The sequence below is a fragment of the Sapajus apella genome, unplaced genomic scaffold (genome assembly GCF_009761245.1).
Source record: "Sapajus apella isolate SASKATOON/1434 unplaced genomic scaffold, GSC_monkey_1.0 scaffold168, whole genome shotgun sequence".
Taxonomy (NCBI): Eukaryota; Metazoa; Chordata; class Mammalia; order Primates; family Cebidae; genus Sapajus; species Sapajus apella.
Window position 1 is genome coordinate 1546941 of NW_022437108.1, and position 27224 is coordinate 1574164.

Sequence of the window (27224 nt, forward strand, 5' to 3'; positions counted from 1 at the left end):
ACTGCTACCATGGGGAAGGACAGGGGGAAACAGAGGCATATGGGAAAGGTGTCTAGTTGGAGTTAGCATGGCGCCACTCGTATGTCACCCCGAGGTCAGCTCAGTTTTGGGGTTCACTGTAAGAATTGCGGGGCTGGGAGACAGTACAGTCTGAGCTCCGTCATCAGCGGGCTCCGTCTCCGCAGCTCCGCGGCCCGGGCTTCCTCAAGACCCCAAGGGAACAGCCTCACCTTTGCCCCACTTCCCAGTCTAGCGCCTAACTTCCGCCCTCCATTGGCTGCGCGGCCGCCCAATGGGCAGGCGAGAACCGCGGGCTCGGGCTCCAGGCCTAGGGCGTCCGATCTCGTTCGCGCGTCTCGCGAGCGTTAGGTGACTGGAGGAGGCGGCGCCGCTCGGCCGGGCACCGGCTTCTGGGAGGCCGAGCTTGCGGCCGGAGCGGAGACGATGTTCCGAGCGGCGGCTCCGGGGCAGCTCCGGAGGGCGGTGAGTCCGGACGGGGAGGGCGACCCCAGGGACGGTCCCCCCTCAACCTGCCGTCCCTATGGGGTCTTGCAAAGGTCCCCGGCTCCGTGAGACCGGACCAGCCCTCGCGCCGGTCGGCAGGTCGCAGCCTGGGGCTTGTTCCAAAGTTCTGGGGCCTGCCCTGGACTCCTTCCGGGCCGCCAGCTCGGGGCAGAAGTCAGAGGTCGGGGGTCAAGATGACCCCGAATGATGTGAATTTGCGCGTCTGCTGCCAGTCCTCCTGGCCCACTGTCTGCCCTGCCGCTTCCCACCTTTCTCAGTCATTCTGGGCACTTTCGGGCCGCCAGGTCCTCCACATTTGTTCCACACCCGAGGGAACAAAATGTCGCCGGGGAATGCCCTGTTGGGGAAAGTTTAAAACCTGGATTCCTTCCAGAGGCCGACATTTCTGGAAGAAATAAACCCTTTGGGCGCGCTGTGGCTGCTCCGACCCACTCACTTAGGGCCGGGGGGGGGGGGGGGGGGGGGGGGGGGGGTGGGAGGCGGCGTGGCTGGTTATGGAAGCTGGCTCTGCTTTCTGGCGTATGGAACAGGGCTGAGTTTAGGTGATTGCATGTGTAAAACCTGTGGTCCGTTTTGACAGCTTTAGCTAATTTTCAAAGGCAGACGTCTTTTTATATACTGACCTGCTTTTAACCAGCATATTGTAGGTTAAATAGCCAGGTAACTGGTGACAGAGGTACATTTTCGGTGTTTCATTAGTGACAAACCACATTTCTCTCTTCCTTTGTGAGAAGGACTGATAGGAAATATATTTTCGTTCTCAATGCTGTGGGAGAGTAGTATTTGGAGACCAGTCGTAAGTCAAGTAATAATTTATATTGTTGATTTTGTAGTTTTCCTAATTTACATTTAGGTGAAAGGAGAAGCAAGATTGGTAAACTTCGGTCAGAAACTTACCTAATGGTTTGTACCTTTTCTAATTTTTTTTTGGCACATGGATATTTTCTCCATCCACTCCTGTAGACATTGGACTCTTTTTTTTTTTTTTTTTTTTTGAGACAGGGTCTGGCTCTCTTGCCCAGGCTGCAGTGGAGTGCAGTAGCACCGTCTGGGCTCACTGCAACCTTCACCTCCCGGGTTCATGCGGTTCTCCTCAGCTTCCCGAGTAGCAGGGACCTCAGGTGCACATCACCACGCCTGGTTAATTTTTTTTTCCTGTATTTTTTATAAGAGATGGGGTTTTGACATATTGCCTAGGCTGATCTTGAACTCTTGGCCTCAAGTGATCCACCTGCCTTGGCCTCCCAAAGTCCTGGGATTACAGGAGTGAGCTACTGCACCTGGCCTTATACATCTTTTTTTCTTGTGTGTGTTCCTTGTTTGATAAAAAGTCTTGACCCCTGACTTCACCTTCCCCTAAAGAGTTTAAACCCATATGTTTCAGGTTAGTGTCCTGTCTTCCCCTCAGGACATATTCCACCCCCCCCCCCCCCCCCCGCCCCCCCCCCCCCCCCCCCCCCCCCCCCCCGTTAGGGGATCTAGACGTAAACAAGTGAAAGTCATGAATTTGGGGAAATTCCAGGAACCAGAGCCAGACTTACAGAAGAATGCTTCTCTGTGCAACAGTTGGAAAACAATTCTGTGGACAGATTACAAGTCTGGCCTAAGTGAAATTTTACTTGTGGTGGGGGATGGAATTTAGGACTCAGTAATTTTGTAGAGCTAACAGAAAAAAATGGAATGATTAAGTAATTTTTATTATCCACACCATTGGCTAATGTGTATAGACATGATTTCCAAATATTCATTGTGGTTTGCCAAGGACTTTGACCTTGACTTGTTTTTAAAATTTGAAGTCAGGCTAAGTAGAATAGCTGTTTTAAAGTCATTAAGAATGTTTGAGAGATTTGAATTTCTAGCATTAAAGAAATGGTGGCAACACTTCTAAAGTGGACACATATATTAATAGGTACATATACCTGGTATTTCAGCTTTTAAATTTTGAAGCAGTTGCCCTTATAGAAAAGTTGTAAGAATAGTAGGAAAAAATCTCAAAACCCTTTCCCTGGTTTTCCCAGCATGTTAGCAGTTTGCCCCATTTGTTTTATCTTTTTTTTTTTTTTTTTTTGAGAAGGAGTTTCGCTCTTGTTACCCAGGCTGGAGTGCAATGGCGCGATCTCGGCTCACCACAACCTCCACCTCCTGGGCTCAGGCAATTCTCCTGCCTCAGCCTCCTGAGTAGCTGGGATTACAGGCACGCGCCACCACGCCCAGCTAATTTTTTGTATTTTTAGTAGAGACAGGGTTTCACCATGTTGACCAGGATGGTCTCGATCTCTTGACCTCATGATCCACCCGCCTCGGCCTCCCAAAGTGCTGGGATTACAGGCGTGAGCCACCGCACCCGGCCCTTGTCTTTCTACGTATATACATAATACTATCTTTCTGAATCATTTGAAAGTACGTTGCAAATGTGCCCTTTACTCCTAAATAATTCAGTGATATTTTAAAAGAACGAAGAAGTTCACTTTCTAACTGCACTGTAATTGGCAGTATCTGGGAGTTTCACAATAAAATACTGTTTTCTAATCTACGGATGTTCAATTTTGCCAGTTGTCTCATTAGTACTGTTTATAGCAATTTTCCTTATTTTGGCCTAAGACACTCCCGGTGCCCTGCATGTGGTTTTCATGTCTCTTTACTCAGCCTTCCTTTGGGTTTGGTGACATTGGTGTATTTGAAGAGTACAGGCCTTCTATTTTCTTTTTCTTTTTTTTTTTTTTTTTTTTTTTCAGGCCTTCTGTTTTCTAGACTGTCATTCAATTTGGGTTTGTCTGGTGTTTCCTTATGATTAGATTCAGGTCATTTGTTCTTGGGAATAGCACAAAAGTGATACTGTGTTCCCTGTACATCATATTAGGAGGTACTTAATGTTGGTTTATCCCATTAGTGGTAATGCTAACTTTAATTACTTAGCCAAAGTGGTGTTTGCCAGGTTTTTACACTGTCAAGTTAATACTCCTCCTTTTGTAATTTTTAACTAATTTGTGAGGAGATGCATTGAGACTATGTATGTAACTCTCCTATTTTTCATCAGACTTTTTTTTTTTCTTTTTCTGAGACAGAGTCTTGCTCTATCACCCAGGCTGGAATGCAGTGGGCCTATTGGCAACCTCTGTCTCCTGTTTTCAAGCAATGCTCATGTCTCTGCCTTCTGAGTAGCTGGGATTACAGGCATGTGCCACCACACCCAGCTAATTTTTGTATTTTTAGTAGAGACGGGGTTTCACCATGTTAGCCAGGCTGGTCTCGATCTTCTGACCTCTTGATCCACCCGCCTTGGCCTCCCACAGTGCTGGGATTACAGGCGTGAGCCACTGTGCCAGGCCTCTGATCAGACTTTTACCCACTCTTAGCATCTGTTGATTTTTGCCTGATAAATGATTACTATGATGCAAAATAGTGATTTTCTATTTCCATGATACCTTCTACATTTTTTAGTTATTCTGCTATACGGCAGAACATTATTTTCTTGCATATTTATGGATTTATGGATTCTTATTTAGTAGGTTATAATCCATTTCTACCTTATGTTCAAGTTGTCTCGTATTTGTAAAGTGGGAGCCCGTTCAATCTGACTCCTGTTTATTTACATATATATGTTTGCTCTCACAAGGTCAAAATAGTTTATCTCAAATCCCCACTCTTAAAAAAAAAAAAATTGTTCTGTAAGTAACCATTAATGCATATAGGAAGAGGATACATTTCCCAAACCGTATTTTAAAAAATAAAGTTAGGAACTCTAGTTAAAAGATTACCATAAACCGTTAACAATGTGAATATAGTTAACACTACTAAACTATACACTTAAAAATGATTAAGTTGGGGCCAGGCGTGGTGGCTCACACCTGTAATCCCAGCACTTTGGGAGGCTGAGGTAGGTGCGTCACCTGAGCTCAGGAGTTTGAGACCAGCCTGGGCAATATGGCAAAATGCTATCTCTACCAAAACAATTAGCCGAGCTCTGTGGCGCACACCTGTAGTCCCAGTTACTCAGGAGGCTGAGGCACGAGAATTGCTTGAACCTGGGAGTTCAGGGCTGTAGTGGTGAGCCCAGATAGCATCACTGCATTCCAGCCTGGGTGACAGAGTAAGTAAGGCTCTGTTTCCAAAAAAAAAAAAAAAAAAAAAAAAAAAAAATTAAAAAAAGACGGTAAACTTTTTGTATATATTTTTTAACCAGTTTATAAAACAGTTAGTATAAGTTCAGTGACTTGCATTTGGAATGTAAGTTTCCATTTTCAGTTTTGACTGATTTGTGCCATTGAGCAAAGTCTTTCATCCTTGTGTGTGTGGGAATGGTCCTCAAAGTCATCTGTTAACGAAGATGGTTTTAATGTCTGTAATAAAGAGCTAGAGAACACACCAAGAGGAAAATAAGTAGGCATTTGCAGTTAATATTCTTGCAGGGATAGTAATCCTAATTATTGTTATTATTTTATTGGTTTGCTCTTGAAATTGATTTATTGATGAATAAGAAGATGCCAAAAAATATTTCTGTGGTAAGTGAAACAGCACTTTCAAGGTCATTTGACTATTTTTGTTACTGTGTTCATTGCCAGGTGGGAAGGAGTATCTATCAGGATTGAGAAACTACGAAGCTGGTGTGAAGGAACATGACATTTTTCTGTCTAGTATTGATGAATAAGATTGAACTCTGTAACTTACATGCAAATTTAATTTCTCTTGAAAGAAGAAAGCGAGCCAATTTTGGTGTGGTTCTAAAAGAAAATTTATTGCGTAAGGTGAATTCAGTAAAATTATGATACCTGCCAATGTGTCTACTGAGAGTCTTGTCTGTTCTTAAAGTGAAGTAAATTGACTGTGTTTTTAGTATTACAGTCAATGTCATATAATATTTCTGGTCATGATTAAAAGCGGCTGTATTTTATTACTAAAAAGACTAAAGGAAGCATTTAAAGTACAGAAATATACATTTTTAAAATTACAAAATGTATGTTAAAATAGGGATAGGTGACTTTAATTATATATTATTTATCCATTTGGGTATGACTTGGAAAGACTTTATAGCTTATTCTTGCCATTTTATTAACTTTTTTCATTAAGAAGCAAACGCCACCCTCCCCCCATACCCTTATTACACCTGATTTCCGAAGATGATTGGGGCGGCAGTATAGGTTAAAATTATTCTTACTACTTTAGGTTGTAAATGGGTTTGTAATGGAAAGTACAGAGATTTCAGCTTTTTTTTCCCCCTTCTTTTAGCATCTGTGGTAGTTTACTATGTGAATATACAATTCAAGTCATTGCAAGAACTCTAAGAAACTGAAAAGTAAAAACAATTTCAAAAATGAAGCTGACGCTGGGCACAATTTCATATGCCTGTGAGCATATCACTTGAGTTCAGGAGACCAGCCAGGGCAACATAGCAAGCAAGACCCAATCTCAAACACCACACCCCCTCCAAAAAACCCCAAAAACTATTGAGGTTGAATAAGAGAAGGACCAAAATGTGTTCGTTGGACTTAGCTATAATGAACTTTTTGGTGACTTTGGAAGGATTGGATTCAGTGCTGTGGAAGTGAAAGCCAGTTTGAGTAAGCAATTGAGAAAAAGGTGAGGTAGTGGAGTTGGTATCTGTGGAAATTATTTTCAAGAAGTTTGGCTTTGAAAGGGTGCAGAGAGGGTGATAACCTCTTTAAACTCTGCCCGCAAGAAGTGTACTATCTCATAAAGACCAGTCAGCTTCGTATGGATATGTGGCTGGCATGAGAAAGAAAACTTCATAGTTTGCTGTTTGCAGCCAAGTCTAGTCAGAGTATAGAGAACTTCTCTAAAAGTATGACGGGGTGTCTTTTTTAGTGATGTAACAGTTTATATATTGTTTAGCTACCCTTATACATATTTAGATGATTACATTATCAATGAGGAAACAGTTGCTTTTTAGTTTTTTATTGTTTTAAGAAAAGTTTTCATTTAGTTACCAAATATTCATTGAGTACCAACCGTATGCCAGAGATACCAAGATCGCAGTGGAGAACAAGAGAGACCTAGTCCCTGTCCTTGTGATGCAAACAGATTGAGGAAGAAACACCTTATTTATTTATTTAGAGACGGAGTTTTGCACCTGTTGCCCAGGCTGAAGTGCAATGGTACCATCTCAGTTCACCACAACCTCCGCCTCCTGGTTTGATGTAATTCTCCTGCCTCAGCCTCAGCCTCTCAAGTAGCTGGGATTATAGGTGCCTGCCACTACACCCGGCTAATTATATATTTTTAGTAGAGATGGGATTTCTCCATGTTGGTCAGGCTGGTCTTGAACTCCCGACCTCAAGTGATCTACCTGCCTCGGCCTCCCAAAGTACTGGGATTACAGGTATGAGCCACCATGCCCAGCCAGAAACATGTTAAGTGTGATCATTGTTACAGAGGGAACATAGAGAGTATTTGGGAGAGGTTTAATCTAGTTAGAGGACTGGAAAACACTGAAAGGATATCTGTGAAATTATGTTTGCACACTGAGGTGCCTTTATATTGTTATTGAGTAGTAAAATAATAGCGTGAAGGGTTTTCTTTAAATAAAAACATCACTTCATTTTTTAGTTTTGTCTATCTTAAATCATTTATCATTACTTTAACTGCGTATCATATGTGTTCTTATTAGACATGTTTTTTTTTTTTTTCCTACTTTTTTTTAAGAGATAGGGTCTTAGTCTTGCCCAGGCTGGAGTGCAGTGTTGTGATCTTGACTCACTGGAGCCTCAACCTCTGGGCTTAAGTGATCCTTCCATCTCAGTCTCCCAAGTAGCTGAGACTGCAGGAATGTGCCACCACATTTGGCTAATTTTTTTTTTATTTTTTATAGAAACGATCTCACCATGTTGCCCATGCTGGTCTCAAACTCCTGGACCGATTTTATTTTAGGTTTGCAGGGTAACTGTGCAGATTTATTACATGAGTAAATCATGTGTCTTGGGTGTTGGTGTACAGATTATTTTGCCAACCAGGTAATGAACATAGTACCCCATAGGTAGTTTTTCGATTCCGACCCTCCATCCTCAAATAGGCCCAGGTATCTATTGTTCCCTTCTTTGTATCCATATGTACTCGATGTTTGGCTGCCACTTACAAGAGAGAACATTCCATGTTGGGTTTTTTGTTCCTGCGTTAATTCACTTAGGATAATGGCATTCAGCACCATCCATGTTGCTCTAAAGGACCTGATCTCATTCTTTTTAATGGCTGTGTAGTATTCCATGGTGTATATATACCACATTTTCTTTACCCAGTCCACCCTCTGCATGGGCATATAGGTTGATTCCATGTCTTTGCTATTGTGACTAGTGCTGCCATGAACGTGCACATACATGTGTCTTTATGGTAAAATGGTTTATATTCCTTTGGGTATATACCCAATTATGGGATTGCTGGGTCCAATGGCAGTTTTAAGTTCTTTGAGAAATCACATTGCTTTCCACAGTGGCTGAACTAATTTGCATTCCCTTTTCTCTGCAGCCTTGCCAGCATCTGTTGTTTTTTGACTTTTATATAATAGCCGTTCTGACTGGTGTGAGATGTCTCATTGTGATTCTTATTTGCATTTCTCTAATGATTAGTTATGTTGAGCATTTTTATATGCTTGTTGGCCACATATGAGAAGTGTCTGTTGATGTCATTTGTCCATTTTTTAATAGGCTTATTTGTTTTTTGATTGTTGATTTAAGTTCCTTATAGATTCTGGTTATTAGACATTTGTCAGATGCATAGTTTGCAAATGTTACCATTCTATACGTTGTCTGTTTACTTTGTTGTTTATTTGGCTGTGCAGAATCTCTTTAGTTTAATTAGGCCTTACTTGTAAATTTTTATCTTTGTTGCAATTGCTTTTGGAGTGTTTGTAATGAAATCTTTGCCAGGGCCTATGTCCAGAATGGCATTCCTAGGTTTTCTTCTTGCATTTTTATAGTTTGAGGTCTTTTTTTTTTTTTGAGATGGAGTCTGGCTTTGTCACCCAGACTGGAGTGCAGTGGTGCAATCTCGGCTCACTGCAGCTTCCGCCTCCTGAGTTCAAGCGAGTCTCCTTCCTTAGCCTCTCGAATAGCTGGGATTATAGGCACCTACCACCATGCCCAGCTAATTTTTGTAATTTTAGCAGAAATGGGGTTTCACTATGTTGGTCAGGCTGGTCTCAAACTCCTGACCTCAGGTGATCCACCTGCCTTGGCCTCCCAAAGTGCTGGGATTACAGGTGTGAGCCACGGCACCCAGTCTACATTTAAATCTTTAATCCCTTTTCAGTGAATTTTTGTATATGGTAAAAGGTAGGAGTCCAGTTTCAATCTTCTGCATATGGCTAGCCAGTTATCCCAGCACCATTTATAGAATGGGGAGTCCTTTCCCCATTGCCTGTTATTGTTGCCTTTTTAAAGATCAGATGGTTGTAGGTGTATGGCCTTATTTCTGTGTCCTCTAACTTGTTAGATTGGGTTGTATGTCAGTTTTTGTACCAGTACCATACTGTTTTGGTTACCGTAGCCTTGTAATACAATATGAAGTCCAGTAGGGTGATGTCTCCACCTTAGTTCTTTTCATATGGCATTTCCAGGATTAAACTAGATACAGATGAAAGCATCAGTCACATTAGTTTGATTATTCAAAATTAAAAAAAACAGTTCATGTGGATTCTGTCTAATGTAAAGGGGAATGTGCTGAAGGGGCCCTCGAAATTAAGAAAAAATAGTCCTGGAGTAACTGGACTTTATGTGAAAAGGAGGAGCTACAGTGCCCTTGCTTCAGTGACTGACAACTCTTTAAGGGCCATCCCAGCTCCAGGGCTCTCTTGGGATCAGCTGAGATCTTTGTTGTGGCTGCATTGCAGTATTACAGTTCAGCTTCTCCCATTGCCCAGTCCTGCTCCTTGATTGCTCATGGATGTGGTTCCCGTAAGTACTCCCCAGTAAACTTCCTACGCATACCCATACCTGCACACACAAGAGGAAGATGTAAGGTGACAACAAACATTTATAAACATCCATTCTGTGTAATGAACGAATGTCTCACCTTTGTGTCTAGAATGGCCTTAGCTATGTTCATTCATGGAAGAATTAAGAAAATAGTAAATCAAGTAATTCTCCATGTTTTAGATAACCAACGTTGGAGGATGGTTGATTTAAACTCTTAAAATTGCTTTTTATAGCTCAATGTATAGAGTGAAATTATAAAAAGAATGATAATCTGCAACAGAAAGTTTTTTTCTTTTGAGACAGAGTCTGGCTCTGTCATCCAGGCTGGAGTACAGTGTTGTGATCTCAGCTCACTGCAACCTCTGCCTCCCAGGTTCAAGTGATTCTCCTACCTTAGCCTCCCAAGAAGCTGGGATTACAAGCATGTACCACCATACCCAGCTAATTGTTTTGTATTTTTAGTAGAGATGGGGTTTCACCATGTTGGCTAGGCTAGTCTTAAACTCCTGACCTCAGGTGATCCACCCGCTTTGGCTTCCTAAAGTGCTGGGATTATAGGCATGAGCCACCGTGCCTGGCAGAAAGTTTTTTTTTTTATTTTTAAATAGACTTTAGCCTGTGTGGTAGTACACACCTGTAGTCCTAACTACTCAGGAGGCTGAGGCAGGAGGATCACTTGAGCCCAGGAGTTGGAGGCCAGCCTGGGCAACATAGCAAGACACTGTCTCTAAAAATAAAATTTTTTGAAAATAGACTTTATTTCTTAGAGCAATTTTAGGTTCACAGCAAAATCCAGTGGAAAGTACAGAGAGTCCCCCTGGTCCACACACCTACAACTTCCTCCACTGTCAACATGTAGTCCCAGAGTTGTCCATTTGTTATAATTAATGAATTTACACTGACATCAGCATTGCCCAGAGTCTGTAGTTTACATTAGGATTCCCTCTTTGTGTTGTACCTTCTGTGGGTCTGGACAAATGTGTAATGACAGGTTTCTACCATTGTAATATACAGAATAGTTTCACTGCCCAGAAAAAAAAAACTCTGTGCCTTGTCCCCCTAATCCCTGGTAGCCACTGGTCACTGTTGCTATAACGAATGCTTTTTAACAAAATGTCATATAGCTGGAATTAGACAGCATGTAGCCTTTTCAGACTGGTTTTTTTCCACTAATATGCATTTAAGGTTCTTCCATGTCTTTCTCATTTCTTTTTACTGCTGAATAAGATCCCATTGTATGGATATTTATCTATTCACCTACTGAAGTACATTTTGTTTGCGTCCAAGTTTTGACAGTTATGAATAAAGCTGCTGTAGACAGCTGATTTTTGTGTGGACATAAGTTTTCAACTCATTTGGATATATACAAACGAGTGTAGTTGGTGGATTGTATGGTAAGAGTATGTTTAGTTTTGTAAGAAACTGCCAAACCGTCTTCTAAAGTGGCTGTACCAGTTTGCATTTTTACCAGCAATGAATGAGAGTTTCTGTGGTCCCACATCCTTACCAGCATTTGTTATTGTCAGTGTTTTGGTTTTTCACTATTCTGATAAGTGTATAGTGGTATCTCATTTTAACTGGCAATTTCCTCGTGGGCATCTTGATGTCGAGCATCTTTTCATAAGCTTCTTGACCATCTGTGTATCTTTGGTGAGGTACATTCAGATCCTTCCTCCATGTTTAAATCAGGTTGTTCATTTCTTATGTTGAGTTTTAAGAGTTCTCTGTATATTTTAGATATCTTTTATCAGATATGTCTTTTTCCCAGTCTATGGCTTGTTTTTGTCTTCTCATTCTTTTGATAAAGAGGTTTTTTGTTTTTTAATTTTTTTGAGATGGAGTCTCGCTCTGTTGCCTAGGCTGGAGTGCAGCAACGGATTTCAGCTCACTGCAACTTCTGCCCCCAGGGTTCAAGTGATTCTTAGGCTTCAGCCTCCCAAGTAGCTGGGACTACGGAGTGTGCCACCATGCCTGGCTAATTTTTGTATTTTTAGTAGAAACGGGTTTCACTCTTCTGGCCAGGCTGGTCTCGAACTCCTGATCTCAGGTGATCCACTGGCCTTGGCCTCCCAAATTGCTGGGATTACAGGTGTGAGCCACTGCGCCTGGCTGTTGAAGAGTTTTTTAAAAAGAATGTTCAGTTCACTTATTAGGCATCAACTCTGTGCTGGATACTAGAGTCTAGGGTTATAGTGGTAAGAAATATCAGACATTGCTCCTGTACTCAATATCAAAGGGGTAAGACGACAATCAGGTGAATATAGTCAGGCGTGATAAGGGCTATAATAAAGGCAATTACAGGGTGCCATGTTGGTGCCAGCAAAGCTAACTAGGCCAAGAAGGCCCAGAGAAGGCTTTTATGTACAACTAACAGTTATTGAGGATTTAATATGTTCCAGACACCATTCCACGAGCTTTACATTTATTAATTTAATCCTCACAACAAGTCTATGAGAAATTTGTATTATTATCATCATCTCCATTTTACAGTCAGAGAACTGAGGTACTGAAAAGTTACGGTGGAGGTAGGATTTAAACCCAGGCAAGGTGGCTCCAAAGCCTGTTCTCCTTACCACCGCAACTGTACTAAGGCTTTTTGGAGGAATTGGCCTTTCAGCAGAAAACCTAAGGATGATTAATTGGAAGTTAGTTGGGCAACAGGGAAAGAGGTCCTCTAGGCAGAGGGAGCAATGTGTGGGAAGCCTGGACGTCTGAGAGAGCAGGGCAAGTTCCAGTATCTGAAAATAAGGCATAAATGGAGTGAGGGATATATGGTTCAGGAGGTAGATCAGGCCATAAAATAAACGCGTGATAAACCAACCTAAGGAGTCTAGTTTACCATATCCAGAGGGGGCAGGAAGCAATGGCAGTGTTTTAAGCGGGGGAGGATAACATGTTAGATTTGTGTCATGGAAAGATCACTGAGAGACATGGATTGGAGGGAAGCAGAATTGGAGTTCGAGACAAGCTGGGTTGGGAGACTGTTGTGGTAATAGAGGAGAAGGATAATAACCTGCACTAGGATATTGGTATTGACGATGGAGAGAGTGAATGGATTTAGGAGTAGCTCTCTTTAGAAGGAAGAATTGTTATGACTTTAATGGTTGGTTAGATGCAAGGTTGAGGAAAAAACCCAGAGGTAGTTCTCTGATCGTGGTTTGGGCAGCTTGAAGTCTGGAGAAGCAGCAGCATGGGGAAGGGGTTGGAGAAACAGGGAGAACACAAGTTAAGGTTTGAATTTGCTCAGTTGGAAAGTGTTCGATGAGACAGGCAAGTTAAGCACTTAGATATACGGATGTAACCTAATTATAAGTCTAGCACTTAGGAAAGAGATTTGAACCCTATTTGAGATTTATATATATATATATATATATATAAAATATTTGAGTCATTCTTCTATAGGGGTTAAATTAAGCCATGGAAGGCAGAAGGGAGTAGTCAGTAACTTCAAACATTGCTGAGATAACAAGTAAGGTAAAACCTGAAAAGGATCTGTTGGTAATTTGAGTGAGGGCAGAAACCAGATGCAAATAATTGAGGAGTGAATGAGAATGAGGAATTAGAGAAGCTAGAGTGGAATGTGGGACTGTGGCTTTTTATAAAGCGGGATTGCTGAGAATGGAGAGCCTCAATCATGTTTAAATGTTGATGAGAGGGAACCAGGGTAAAGGGAGAAGCTGGAGATGTTACTGGGAAGTGCAGATTACGGAAAGTCTCTGAGTGGATTCAAGAAAGTGGAATCTGGATCCCAGACAAAGGGATCAGACCCAGGAGAAAGGACCCACAGCAGCTTCCATTGTGATAGAGCAAGGACAGGAATTGTGATAGGGCAGGGACAGGAATTTCTATGTTGAATATCAGGAAAGGAAAGCAGGTCCCCTCTGATGGCTTCAGTTGTCATTGTGAAGTAAGAGGTGAGGCTGCCTTCTAAGAGTAGGGGGCAGAATGTGTTGGTGGTTTAAGAAACATCAGGAGGCAGGCACGGTGGCTCATGCCTGTAATCCCAGCACTTTGGGAGACCAAGGTGGGAGAATCGTCTGAGCCCAGGAGTTCAAGACCAGTGCGGGCAACATACTAAGACCCTGTCTCTACCAAAAAAAAAATAAATAAATAATTGGCTGGACATGGTGGTGTGTACCTGTGGTCCTAGCGACTTGGGAGGCTGAGATGGGAGGAACGCTTGAGCCTGGGAGGTTGAGGCTGCAGAACGCTGTGATTGTGTCAGTGTACTCAATACTGGGTAATAGAAGGAGACCTTGTTTCCAAAAAAAAAAAAAAAAAAAAAAAAATAGAAGAGAAACGTCAGGAGAGGATATTTGAAATCATTGCTGTGGAGGGTAAGTGTGAGTGCCAGCAAGGAAGTCGTGGTAGCATTGCTAGGCAGTTTTGAGGGCCCAGGTAAGGCTGGTGACTGAGAATTTATGGGTGGCATGGGCCTGCATAGTTAATTTTTATTTAAATAGCAGTGTTTGAAGAGATTGAGATTCCTTTTGAGGCAATTACCTCATTAAGTATTTCAGTCTTTTATCTTCAAATGTTTAAGATTTTGGCTCCTTTTCCTCCCATAACTACTGTTAAAAGAGGATCGATCCTAAAGTGTAGAGAGGCAATGGGTTATAAAATAATACAATGAAAATTTGTTTCCTTTAAAACCTTTTCAGTAATGGACATGTACTTTTTACTCTTTAGTCATGTTCTGTACTACTCTTCTACTACAGAATTTTTAGAGCAGGAAAAGAGGTCTTTTGAGATCATATTTTTCTTTTTGACCAGTGCTATTTTTTTTTTAAGCACGAGAATGTTTGCCAAGTGAAATCTTACAGGAATGACCCATGTATAAAACAGCTAAAAATGATGGTGCTTTGATGTGCAATGGTAATTAGGAACTCAAATTCGGGAGTCAGACTACCTGGACTTAGAATAACCTGACTCTGCATCCTACCTGTGTAGCTGCTAAGTTCCAGTTTCCTCATCTGTGAAGTCAGAGTAATACTAGAACCTCCATCATAGACGTTCTAAAAAAAGTGTCTCAAAAAAACAATCTCTAAGAGTTTTAAATAAGATACTGTGTATAAAACTGCTTCCTACAGTGCATGCCACTGCACTTTGGCCTGGGTAACAGAGGGAAACTGTCTCAAAAAAAACAATCTCTAATCTGATTCATCCTCCTAAATTTGCAGATTATCTTTAGATTATAGAATAACATTTTAAAGGTTGCAGGCCAATTTCTTCTGCTGTAGGTTCCACACAACCGTTGTTACTGAATTAAGCCACATAACCATGCCTAGATACTATAGCTTCTCTCTGGGTGGTATCTGAGAAATGGAATGTAAAACATTGAATTAGGAGGAAGTTTAATATTTTAAAAATTATAAAGGAGTCAATAAAATAGAGTACCTTCATAATGCATATGCCGCTTAGTAAAAATCGATCAGATAGAAGGTCTGAGTGGGTTCCTAAATATATTCTTTTTTGTTGTTTATGCTTATAAATCTAATTTTGATAAATCTTTTAAAAATTATATATAATCTCCAATTGGAAGTTCTAAAAGCTTGATAGCTCCTTAGGATAGCTACTTAATTTATCTTATGATAGAACTATAATTTACAGCAAATATGGGCCTTCTGCCACCAAATCTTGGATTTATTCTTCAAATGGTGATGGAAATCTCATAATTTTTATGGTAAATGATATATGAAACATAATCAAAAATATGATGTCTGATATATATTGGTAATAAATAGCTTGTTACTGGCAATTCTTGTGAAATGTGATTTAAATAATAAATTATACCACTGGGTCTTATTCCAAAATATGGTGCTCTTCCAATAAGAAAAGAAAGGGTACCACATAATTAATTCTACAGATGTACGTTGGAAAAGATGTTTGCACTTGATTCTGGGGATACAAAATATGAGCAGGCATCGTATTTGCTTTCTAAGGACTTTCATTTCATTCCAGGAATTGTCCTGACTTCCCTTCAATTCATACCCTCCTTTTAAGTTTCCAACTCTGGGTAAATTTCATGCTATGCTTTCTTCACTCCAACTCCAGAGCTAAGGTTATTGCTGAATTAAGCCACACAGTCATGCTATTTGATCCACAGTTCCTCTTTTTCTCATTTTTCTTTGCTATTTTCCATAAGAATCGTTCCAGGATTTTCTTTTTCCTCATGCCCATGATGCCATTCTTCATCTTCTCATATGATAGGAGCACCTGAACTTCCTTCCTTCCTTCTATTTCATGATCTGTAGCCTTCAACATTTTGGATCTCTTCGTTGTTTAAAAAGCCCTGTTCTCTTTTGTAATTGTTTGTCTGTGAACAAGTCTAATTTCCTGTGAAATATTTGAGCACAGGGACCATTCTTGTTCATCTTTGTGTTTGAAATTATTCCACATGACCGTGAACGAATAGTCTACATTAGATAGGGCTGGATATTCGTTGGTTCCAAGATACTGTCTGCAGGCTTCTTTTTTTGAATTCAGAAGCATATTTGAACAGTCAAAACCTGGCAAAATTGCTGTTTAGTGTCATATTTTAAAAACATATATCCATTATCAGTTATTTTGGAATTGAATGCATTTTGACCGAAGCAATAGGCATCAACGTTGGTGACTGATTTCAAACCCATTATTTCTGATTATATGGTACTTCTTAGTACAGTATGTAACCAAATGTAATTGGTAGTAGAATTTGACCAGTTCCTAGTTAGGTAGTTAATATGTTCTTTCTAAGGAATTTACATTTAGGTGTATAGTAGTTTCTTATCAGATGTAGATTAGTGGGAAAATTGTTTTGAAGTAATTAACATTTTTCATAACAATAGAAGGCTAATTTGTATTCTTATTTTTATTAGGTAAGAACATTAGTAGTACAGTAATAGACACAAATTGCTAGATTTTTGCTATTGAACAAGTATTTTATAAATTTATACAACAGTATTGTGTACAGGATAGTTTTTTTAAAAGCATATGCGCTTAACAATTAGAGTAAAAGAAAAAAACCTGTGATAACATTCTTTACTTTTTTTCCCCTCTTTTCTCTTTTTAGGCCTCACTGCTACGATTTCAGAGTACCCTGGTAATAGCTGAACATGCAAATGATTCCCTAGCACCCATTACTTTAAATACCATTACTGCAGCCAAACGTCTTGGAGGTGAAGTGTCCTGCTTAGTAGCTGGAACCAAATGTGACAAGGTGAGAAATTTTTCAGGTCAGCCATAGCAAATATAATCTCCATTAAGAGACAGGAAAAGATGGCAACAGAGAATTATGCTGAGGACTGTAACCCAAACTGGGCTCTAATCCTCATTAAATGGCCAGTGTCACAACCATTACCATGTGTGAAAGAAGAACTAAAAGGTTTGCTCACTGAGCATTTTATCTTTTGAAATGAGGTAGAATACGTGATTTAGTTCCATTGGCACCATCATGTGCCATCAGGTACCAAGTTGAATGATAATATTTGAGTCCCCTTAGAGGTTAATAGCTGATCCCTTTTTTGTGTTGATGAATATACTTGCTAATTGCTTCTAATTCCTGAAAGTGGTAAATCTGGACAAAGTATTATGGATGTTAATTTTTAATTGGTAGAAGAATTTGAATGTTAAGTACTCTTCTTTCCAAACCCTAGCTGGTACTAAAAGATGTTTTTTTGTTATTGTAGAAATCAGATGGTAAGAGCTTGGGATACCAACCCTCTAGAAAGGTGCTGTGCCAGTGGGCTGCAGTGTAGATGAGTGCTTCCAGTTAAGCTTACACAGCTTGAGCCACCAGTTCCCTCTCACATGGTGTAGGAGTTGCTGAGTGTGTAGTTGGGGGCTTACACTTCACAGAGGAGTAAATCTGGAGGGAATACGTTTTGAGGATTTTATGTTTTATTAAATAATTGATGCTGTTCGGGCATGGTGGCTCATGCCTTTAATCCCAGCACTTTGGGAGGCTGAAGTGGGTGGATCACTTGAGGTCAGGTGTTTGAGACCAGCCTGGGAAACATGGCAAAACCCTGTCTCTACTAAAAATACAAAAATTAGCCGGGCGTGGTGGTGTGTGCCTGCAGTCCCAGCTACTTGGAAGGCTGAGGCAGGCGAACCACTGGGTGGCAGAGGTTGCAATAAGCAGAGATGGTGCCGCTGCACTCCAGCCTGTGTGACAGAATGAGACTCTGTCTCAAAAAATATATTTTAAAAAAATGCAGAGCGTGTGATAATGCGGGTTCATACTGCTGGTATTGCTTCTGTCAAATTTTTTACATTAAATTGATATCTTGAACATATTCTGGCGGGTTTATGATTAGTTATGTGGATTTCTTTACCTGCTTCCTGCTAACAACTATAGACTCTTACATAGTTGATAGCCACAGTGTATGATGTGTGGTGATTCAGCTGTCTTTTCTTATTTCTGTATTAGCCACGGTGTGTGATGGTAAGCTGTCTTTTTGGTTGCCCTGTTTTTGGATATATATGAATTTTGATTTGTTGTTTGTTTTGCTGTGATTTAAAATAATTATTGTAATAATACTTTTAAAATATTTTGATGCTTTATACTACTTTGAGAAAAATCAAAATAGAAATTATCTTCTGTACTCAGTTTCAATCTTAACCTGTCAGGTTCTAATTTTAAAGAAAACAATCAGTACCTGTATAAAAAGATTGTTAATACAGTTCAGTTTTATACCATTTTATTCAGCTATTTGTCATAAACAGCAAGTTATTCTTCTGTATAATGTCAGAGTTTTTGCCAGTAAAAACAAGATAATTTCAATGGGAAAATTCTGTCCCATTTTCTATCCCAGGTTGCTATGCAGCTACATTGCAATTAACTGGGTTTCTTAATTGGAAATTCTCTTAAAGTTTGAGAAGCTAAGTACAGCTGCATTCACAATGAAGGTCTCTGTAGTATAAAATGGTATGCCCGTGAACACTTGGCTTAGCAGAGTATTTTTGCACTGCATCCTTTCTTCAGTGAATATTGTTTCATGTGAGGGTGGCAGAAGGCACAGCCTTTTAATCCTACTCATCAGTGAATCAATGAATCAGTTTGGGGTAAAAAGGAGACAGAAGATGATAATATGACTGATATGATTTTGCTAAAGCAGAAACCAACCATGATGTAATAAAGATACTTAAAAAGGAGAAATCTAATTACCTTCTGAATATAGAAAATCTGAGTGGTCAAAAAACTTTCTCAGAACCCCATTCTGATTCCAAACAGGAAAAATGAAGAATTAGAATAGCAATATTTTGCTTTGTCATAGATAAATATATGTATGTGGGCAGGAACTCAGTGTTGACAATGGGATATTACTAAGATAATTTCATTTTCACCATTTCCAAGATATTGAATTTACACTTGGATTGGACTAAAGAGAAAAGCACAATTTATAACTAAATTTGAATAAAGAGCCATGTTGATTTTGGTTTGTCAATTAGCACTTTTCTTTTTGAACACAGGAATTTTTGTTTGAAATGCTTGGTTAGTGGGAGAGTGTAAGGTCAGTGAGTAGTAAGATCAATTGGCATTAGATTTTCTTTGTTAAGGAATATATTTTAATTCTTTTTTTTGAGATGGAGTTTTGCTTTTCCACCCAGGCTGGAGTGAAGTGGCACAGTCTTGGCTCACTGCAACCTCCGCCTTCTGGGTTCAAACGATTCCCTTGCCTCAGCCTCTCGAGTAGCTGGGATTACAGGTGCCTGCCACCATGCCCAGCTAATTTTTGTATTTTTAGTAGAGATGGGGTTTCGCCATGCCAACTCCTGACCTCAGGTAATCCGCCTGCCTCAGCCTCCTGAAGTGGTAGGATTACAGGTGTGAGCCTCTGTTCCTGCCTGGAATATATGCAAATTCTTAAGTGGCCCTTTTGCTAATAAGAGTAATTTTTACAGTTGGCCATTAAGATTTTATGATCTGTTAATATTTATAGTGATGGCTCTATTTGTGTATTTCTGATAGATGGATAATTAGGAACTTATCTTTTAATCACAGGTGGCACAAGATCTCTGTAAAGTAGCAGGCGTAGGAAAGGTTCTGGTGGCTCAGCATGATGCGTACAAAGGCCTACTTCCAGGTGAGGCTTTTCAGTGGAAAAAATATGGTGTCTAAATTATGTTTGAATATATGAATATGAAAATATTCCAAGATATTTTTTATCAAATGTGTTTAATTCTCAGAGGAACTGACACCATTGATTTTGGCAACTCAGAAGCAATTCAATTACACACACATCTGTGCTGGAGCATCTGCTTTCGGAAAGGTGAGAAGATTGAGAATGTGGACTCTGATGTCACTACTTAAAAGGGTTAGATTTCATTGTGCTGAAAGTGTACACCAGACTGTTTAGATAGCCAATCTGGATTTATCTGAATTTATGTGGTAGTTTTGCTAAAATTTATTCTTTCAAGATTTTGTCATAATTTTTTGTTTAAACTACCGTTTCCAGGTTTTCAAATCGTGTTGCGGAGAAAACTCTAATTAGGCCATTATTTAAAAATTATCTGTATTTAAAAGGAATGTTGAATTCTGTTTGCATGTGAGAGTGAGAGAGCGAACGAGTGAGAGTCATTTGTATTAGCAGCCATTTTAAGAGATGATTTATTTGGGTGGCTGATGGATATCTAGAAAAACCAAATTTTATCTCTGTGGGGAATCTGGAAAGGGCTGTGTGGTGGTTGAAGATATCCTTAAGATAAAGCTGTAATCTGTGCTGGGCATGGTAGCTTACACCTGTAATCCCAGCACTTTGGGAGGCTGAGGCTGGTGGCTCATGAGGTCAGGAGTTCAAGACCAGCCTGGCCATCATGGTGAAACCCTGTTTCTACTAAAAATACAAAAATTAGCCGGGTGTGGTGGTGGGAGGCTGAAGCAGAGAATTGCTTGAACCCAGGAGGCAGAGGTTGCAGTGAGCCAAGATGGCACCACTGCACTCCAGCCTGGGTGACAGAGTGAGACTCTTTCTCAAAAAAAAAAAAAAAAAAAAAAAAAAAGAATAAAAAAATAAGATGTACACAAATACATCCTTATCAGGAGGAATGCATGTAGTACAGCAGTATGCAGAGCAAGGTATCAGAGTCCTGCTTTCTTATTCCCGACTCACCCTTCCCTCTTTAGGAGTATAGCTGTTAACAGTTGTACATTCTTTTAGGCCTCCTTCTATGGATTTTTAAATTACAGTACACGTACAGCTATATATTTTTTACTTCTAAAATGGAATAATATGGCGTGAATTGTTTTGTGACTAGTAGCTTTTACTTAAGAGTGTGACTTGGGCAGGATGTGGTGGCTGACGCCTGTAATCCCAACACTTTTGGAAGATTGTCTGAGCCCAGGAGTTCTCGACCAACCTGGGCAGTACAGTGAGACCTCATCTCTACAAAAAAAAATATATATATATATATGAAAAAAAATTAGCAGAGTATGGTGGTGCATGCCTTTGGTCCCAGCTACTTGGGAGGCTGAGGTGGGAGAATTGCTTGAACCCAGAAGGTTGAGGCTGCAATGAGTTGGGAACACGCCACTGTACTCCAGCCTGCGCTGCAGGATGACAGAGCAACACCCTGTCTCAAAAAAGAGTATGACTTTGGCTCATGATGTGTTCTCTTTTTTTTTTTTTTATGGCTGCATAAGATTCCATATTTAGCTAAGGACAGTTAACTTGTTTCCAATTTTTTGCATTTATATACTTTGCGGCAAGAAAACATGCTTATGCATGCATCTGTGTACACATGGGCTGGAATTTATTTACACTAGAATTCTAGAAGTGAAATCACGGAGTCAAAAGCTATGTGCTTTAAAAATTTTGATGCCTATTGCTTAATTGCCAACACTTGGTACTATACATTTTAACATTTTTTCCCGCAATCTGATGGGTGAAAAAATCTTTGTGGACCATTCTGTCTCTGAGTTTTGATTCTATATTGGATGATTTAAGTAATTTCATGAACCTTGAATTCCTTTCTGTGATGACGGTTCACCTAACAGATTGTTAGACCACGAAAGGGTGTCTGTCATTAGCTAGATTTTAGTACTCTGGCCATGATTGCTATGTTGTGACAGATGGGAGTTTCGAGAATAAGGGTCACATAATAGTGGCTGGTCCTGTGGCCTGTAAATGGGTTTGGAATGAGAAACGTCTATCAGAAGAAGCCAAACAATTTGCTGTATGATAGTCCACCACCAACTGTGGTTTTGAGATAACACACTTTTATACTTGTCTGCTAGAATTTAAAAATATGCCATTTTTTTGTGCACAGAAACACAATAATAGTTATTGCTTCTCCTTCCCAGAAACCATGCAGGCAGTCTGTTGGATGGGATATATTTTTAATAGGATAGATATCTGTGTACCATCCACCCTTAGGACATTTAGATGGAAGACCAGATCCAGGAAAACATACTTTTAAGCACCATGGTGAAATTTATTGACGATATGTTAAAACAACAAATAATGAAAATAAAAATGACTTTTAATTTTGAGCAATTTAGAAAGTTATAAACTTTAAAAAGAGGCAAAGTCTGCGTAACATGAAATTTGTAAGAGCATCTGTTCAGCCAAGTAACTATTTCAGTAATAATTCCTGAACAGTTAAAGAAGGTGGTTCAGGAGGAGGGTTACTTACTGAAGCAAGCTTGAAATACTGACAGATCTGGTTTTTAAACCAGATAAAGTAGGTGCTTCAGGATGGGCATGGTGGCTTATGCCTGTAATCCTGGCATTTTGGTAGGCCAAGGCAGGAGGATCAGTTGAGGCCAGGTATTCTAGACCAGCCTGGACCATAAAGCAAGACCCTGTCTCTACAGAAAAAAACAAAACATAAAAAAAACGAGCTGGGTGCAGTAGCGTGTGCCTGTAGTCCTAGCTATTCAGGAGGCTGAGGCAGAATAATCTCTTGAGCCCAGGAGTTTGAGGTTACAGTGAGCTATGATCACGCCACTGCAACTTAACAGCATGAGACCCTGTTTCAAAAAAAAAAAAAAAAAGAAGAAGAGGTAACTGAGACATGGGAGACTATGACTTACCTAAGGATTCCTGCTACTGAGGACAAAGCACATGCATCTATTTCCGTTGCTTTTTAGATGTGTACTACACAGGCTGTTCTTCAGGTTAGTATTATTATTTTACTTTTTTTTTTTTTTTGAGGCAGAGTCTTGCTCTGTCACCCAGGCTGGAGTGCATTGGTGTGATCTCAGCTCACTGCAACCTCTGCCTCTCAGGTTCAAGTAATTCTCATTTTCATGCCTCAGCCTCCTGAATAGCTGGGAATACAGGCATGCACCACCATGCCCGGCTAATGTATTGTGTTTTTAGTAGAGACGGTGTTTCACCATGTTGGCCAGACTGGTCTTGAACTCCTGGCCTCAAGTGATCTGCCCGCCTCAGCCTTCCAAAGTGCTTGGATTATGGGCGTGAGCCACTATACTTGGCCTTATTTTTTTTTAATGCAATACCGATTTAAACAAATGGTGAAATGTCTGCTTTGAACTTTTGTATATACATTAAGTAAATATATACGAGCATAATCTTTTTCAGTATTTGAGATTTTGCCACTCTTCTAAATTTTTTATATCTTTCCTTATCTAAATTCAATAATCCACACCTGTCACACTTGGTAATTGATGTTTATTAAAGTAAAGTTCATATCGCATAATTCAACTTATTGCATTAAGGTGGCTTAATACTGTAAAACTCATAAAACTCTTAATGTAGTTAGAGTACTGGTAGGCACTCAATCTCTAAGACTGTTTAAAAACCCGTGCTTGCAGTTGTATATCCAAAGGTGCACATGACATATAAAATATTTGAATTAAAATTTCTACAGAATATGTATTTAGAATATGTCATTACTGATCATTTATAGTCATTCATCACTATGTATGTGTGTAACTCACTGCTTATTTTGCTTTTAGAACCTTTTGCCCAGAGTAGCAGCCAAACTTGAGGTCGCCCCAATTTCTGACATCATTGCAATCAAGTCACCTGACACATTTGTGAGAACTATTTATGCAGGTGAGTACTCAAGGAAGATAATTAATCAACATGTTAAATTTTAGTGAAAAGCATAAATTAATCTTGAAGGTAGAATTTTAAATCAAGCCATACAATTGCTTTAGGTGGACCATCTTAAAGGTTTCTGAGGAAAATTTTGGTCTAGAATTGCTGGTGGACCCTTGATATGGCATTCTCTCTGATGGATCGCAAGCACATTGCCTTCCTGCCTGGTCATTCAGTTTGCGGAGTGATATTTTCCTAGTGGTCAATAAAAATTAGATTCACTCTTCAATATATTTTGTAAGTGGCACGTGGATAAGCAAAACTTTAAAAAAAAATAGTATTCTCAGTCTTTGCTGTTTCTACCTCATTTCCATCTGCATTAAGAAATTCATTTCAGCCAGCTGCAGTGACTCACGCATGTAATCCCAGCACTTTGGCAGTCTGAGGTGAGAGGATTATTTGAACTCAGGAGTTCGAGGCTGTCCTAGGCAACATGATAAGACCCCATCTTAAAAAAAAAAAATTAGCTGGACATGGTGGCATGTGTCTGTAGTCAGATACTTGGGAGGCTGAGGTGGGAGGATTGCTTGAGCCAGAAGGTCAAGGCTATAGTGAGTTGTGATCATGCCATAGCATTCTAGCCTGGGCAACAGAGCAAGACCCTTTCTCAGGCAAAAAAAAGAAAAGATATGCATTTCATTGTCTCTTTAGTTGTTTGATGTTTTCCCAAACACAGTGCTCTCTAGTGGGGTTGGAGAAGGCAATGAACTCTTCAGGGTTTTTTTTCCGATTAAAGTTGTATATTTCACTATAAATGGCTAATTCTGAAATCAGACTTTTCCTCTTACGTAATGTTTGTGGGAAAATATTTTGTCATCGTTTAGGTTACTGTTACTGTGATAGCTAATCCAGGGTGTCTCAAATCCTCAAAATCTTGGCTCATCCATGCCTGTTCTTTATGACCCATTGTATTTTCAAGATATTCCTCCTTTAGCTTGCATGGTAGCTACATTCTTATTAGGTTGTTGCAGCTCATAGTTTTGAGTTACTGATTGTATTGTTTTTTGGAGAAGGAAGCTTTGTTCATATTCCTTTTAGGGGTGTAGTGTGCCTTCTTAGTGTGGCTGCCTGTTGCATTTTCCTCTTTCTAGGTGTGGTAGTACTTGTCTTGCTTTTAAAGACATCCAGGATTATACAAATATCTATTGATATGTTTCCACTGTTGTGGTCATTGATATGTTTCTTCACTGTGATGGTTCACTTTTTCTTATACTTAATAAAGTTAGAAAACAACTTGTCAACAGTTATGTCTTGCCTTGTCTATGAAGTAAATTCCAAGCATCAAAGGAATACTAGTTTTGTTGCCTTTTGTTGTTGCTTTTTAAAAATAGATTGCATATTTCAGGAAATGCTGTATGTACAGTGAAGTGTGATGAGAAAGTGAAAGTGTTTTCAGTCCGTGGAACATCTTTTGAAGCTGCAGCAACAAGTGGCGGTAGTGGCAGTTCAGAAAAGGGTGAGTGATCATTTGGAGTTTTTTGGTTTTGTTTCTTATTTTTTTCATAGACGGTATAATAAGAGAGATGACCTCACATCATCTTTGGTACTAGGATAGTTGCTTTGGTAGATCAAGGAAGTAGGAGACAGAGGATCTGTTAATATTAAGCTTTTTTCTCTTGTCACTTATTTCCTATATTTGGGTGATTCAATATAACAGAAGAATGTAATAATAGTAAATGTGTAGAGGGTGTTATGCTTTAACATATACAGTGTCTTATTTAAACCTTATACAAAGAAAGTTATTCCATATTCAGACTCAGAGAATTAAATGTGTTCTCAAGTAATACAACTAATGTGGCAAAGGCTGGAATCTAGTCTTGTTAAGTCTTTCCATAATCAGAGAGAATGAATTAGGAGCATAGAAAATTCACAGTAATTAACAAACTTAAATTTCATGGAATTATATACTTGTGTGTTTTTCTGAAAAATAATTATCGTTGTGGAACTTGAAATCATAGTCATTGTTTTATATGTATTAATGTGTGCAGCATCAAGTACTTCACCAGTAGGAATATCAGAATGGCTTGACCAGAAATTAACAAAAAGTGATCGACCAGAGCTAACAGGTGCCAAAGTGGTAGTATCTGGTGGTAAGTGGAATATTAATCTTAAAATATGTAAACTTAAAATATTTTTTTTTTTTATTATTAGAGGTACACGGATCTTTTTCAAATATAAGACATTGGGAAGTTTCAGGTATTGTTCCCATTTAACCAGTTAGGAAAATGAAGTTATGAGCATAATACAGCTTGGGTTTCTGTTGCATACCTAGTCACTGGCACCAGGGGGAGCATGGTATAAATCTCATCTCCATAGCTTTGCCACTTGGTACCATCTTATTGATGGACTTCTGTGTATTCTGCAGAGTATGGTTGGCTTCTGAATTGTAGACAGAACTGGTTGGAATTTCAGGACTATCTTGTGTATAATTCCTCTCTTTGTTCCACTTGGAAGGATTTCCAGAGTTGGCCATGTCTTCGTGTATAACTCTAAAACGTTTCTTAACATCTAATATAAAAACTGTTAATATTGCATAGGACACACTTATTTTTGTATATCATGCTCCTTGTCTTTAAAAACAATGGTTTTTTATGGCCCACTGACTGACTTTGAAAGCATAAGGACTGCTATGCTTTTTAAATTCTTGCAAACTAAACATCCAACAAAATAATTAAGCTTTCAGACAATCTTCTATTAAAAGTGGCACTGAGAAAAAATAATATTTTGAAATGATGTATCTGACTTGGTTTTTTTTTTTTTTTTGAGACGAAGTTTTGCTCTTGTCGCCCAGGCTGGAGTGCAATGGCATAATCTTGGCTGACCACAACCTCCACCTCCCAAGTTCAAGTGATTCTCCTGCCTCAGCCTCCTGAGTAGTTGGGATTACAGGCATGTGCCATAATGCCCAGCACCTGTAATCCCAGCACTTTGGGAAGCTAAGGCAGGTGGATCACCTGAGGTCAGGAGTTCAACCAGCCTGGCCAACATAGTGAAACCCCATCTCTACTAAAAATACAGAAAATTAGCTGGGCATGGTGGTGGGTACGTATAATCCCAGCTACTCAGGAAGCTGAGGCAGGAGAATCACTTGAACCTGGGAGGCAGAGGTTGCAGTGAGCCGAGATCACGCCATTGCACTCCAACCTGGGTGACAAGAGAAAACTTTGTCTCAAAACAAAAACAAAAACAAAAAAAAGGTCAAGTCAGATATATCATTTCAAAATATTAAATTATTTTTTCTCAGTGGTACTTGGAATAGAAGGCTGTCTGAAAGCTTAATTATTTTGTTTAATTTGTAAGGATTTTAAAAGCATGGCAGTCTTTATATTTTCAAATTCAGTCAGTGGGCCATAAATAAATAAATAAATATAAATAATTTTGTATTTTTAGTAGAGGTGGGGTTTTTCCATGTTGGTCAGGCTGGTCTTGAACTTCTGACTTCAGGTGATCTGCCTGCCTCGGCCTACCAAAGTGCTGGGATTATAGGCATGAGCCACGGCTCCTGGCCCTGAATTGTTTATTCATTTATTTATTCAAGAAATGTATATTGGTTATCTATTCTATGACAGACTTATTGCCAAATGCTGGAGAAGCAGAGATGAAAAGGCAGAATGTTCTTCCTCTCAAGTAGTTAAAAATCCTTGAGATGGATCCCATTCAAATAACTTTATTCAGTCATTCAGAGAAATTTATTGAGCATCTATTATATGTAGAGTTTTGTTTTATG

The 27224-nt window shown here is 39.6% G+C and overlaps 1 protein-coding gene across 2 annotated transcripts in view; it reads left to right on the top strand.

Moving 5' to 3' along the window:
* Positions 1-344: 344 nt before the first annotated feature.
* ETFA (electron transfer flavoprotein subunit alpha) overlaps positions 345-27224 on the top strand; it is an 81942-nt gene continuing 55062 nt past the window's right edge. The window contains exons 1-7 of one of the 2 annotated variants that reach the window (XM_032267309.1): positions 345-483; positions 16501-16647; positions 19435-19516; positions 19620-19702; positions 23353-23452; positions 24843-24953; positions 25486-25587. In XM_032267309.1, coding sequence (XP_032123200.1) covers positions 445-483; positions 16501-16647; positions 19435-19516; positions 19620-19702; positions 23353-23452; positions 24843-24953; positions 25486-25587 — 664 coding nt within the window. In that variant the 5' untranslated portion in view covers positions 345-444. The remainder of the gene's footprint in view (positions 484-16500; positions 16648-19434; positions 19517-19619; positions 19703-23352; positions 23453-24842; positions 24954-25485; positions 25588-27224) is intronic. The other variant, XM_032267310.1, reaches the window with a different exon arrangement.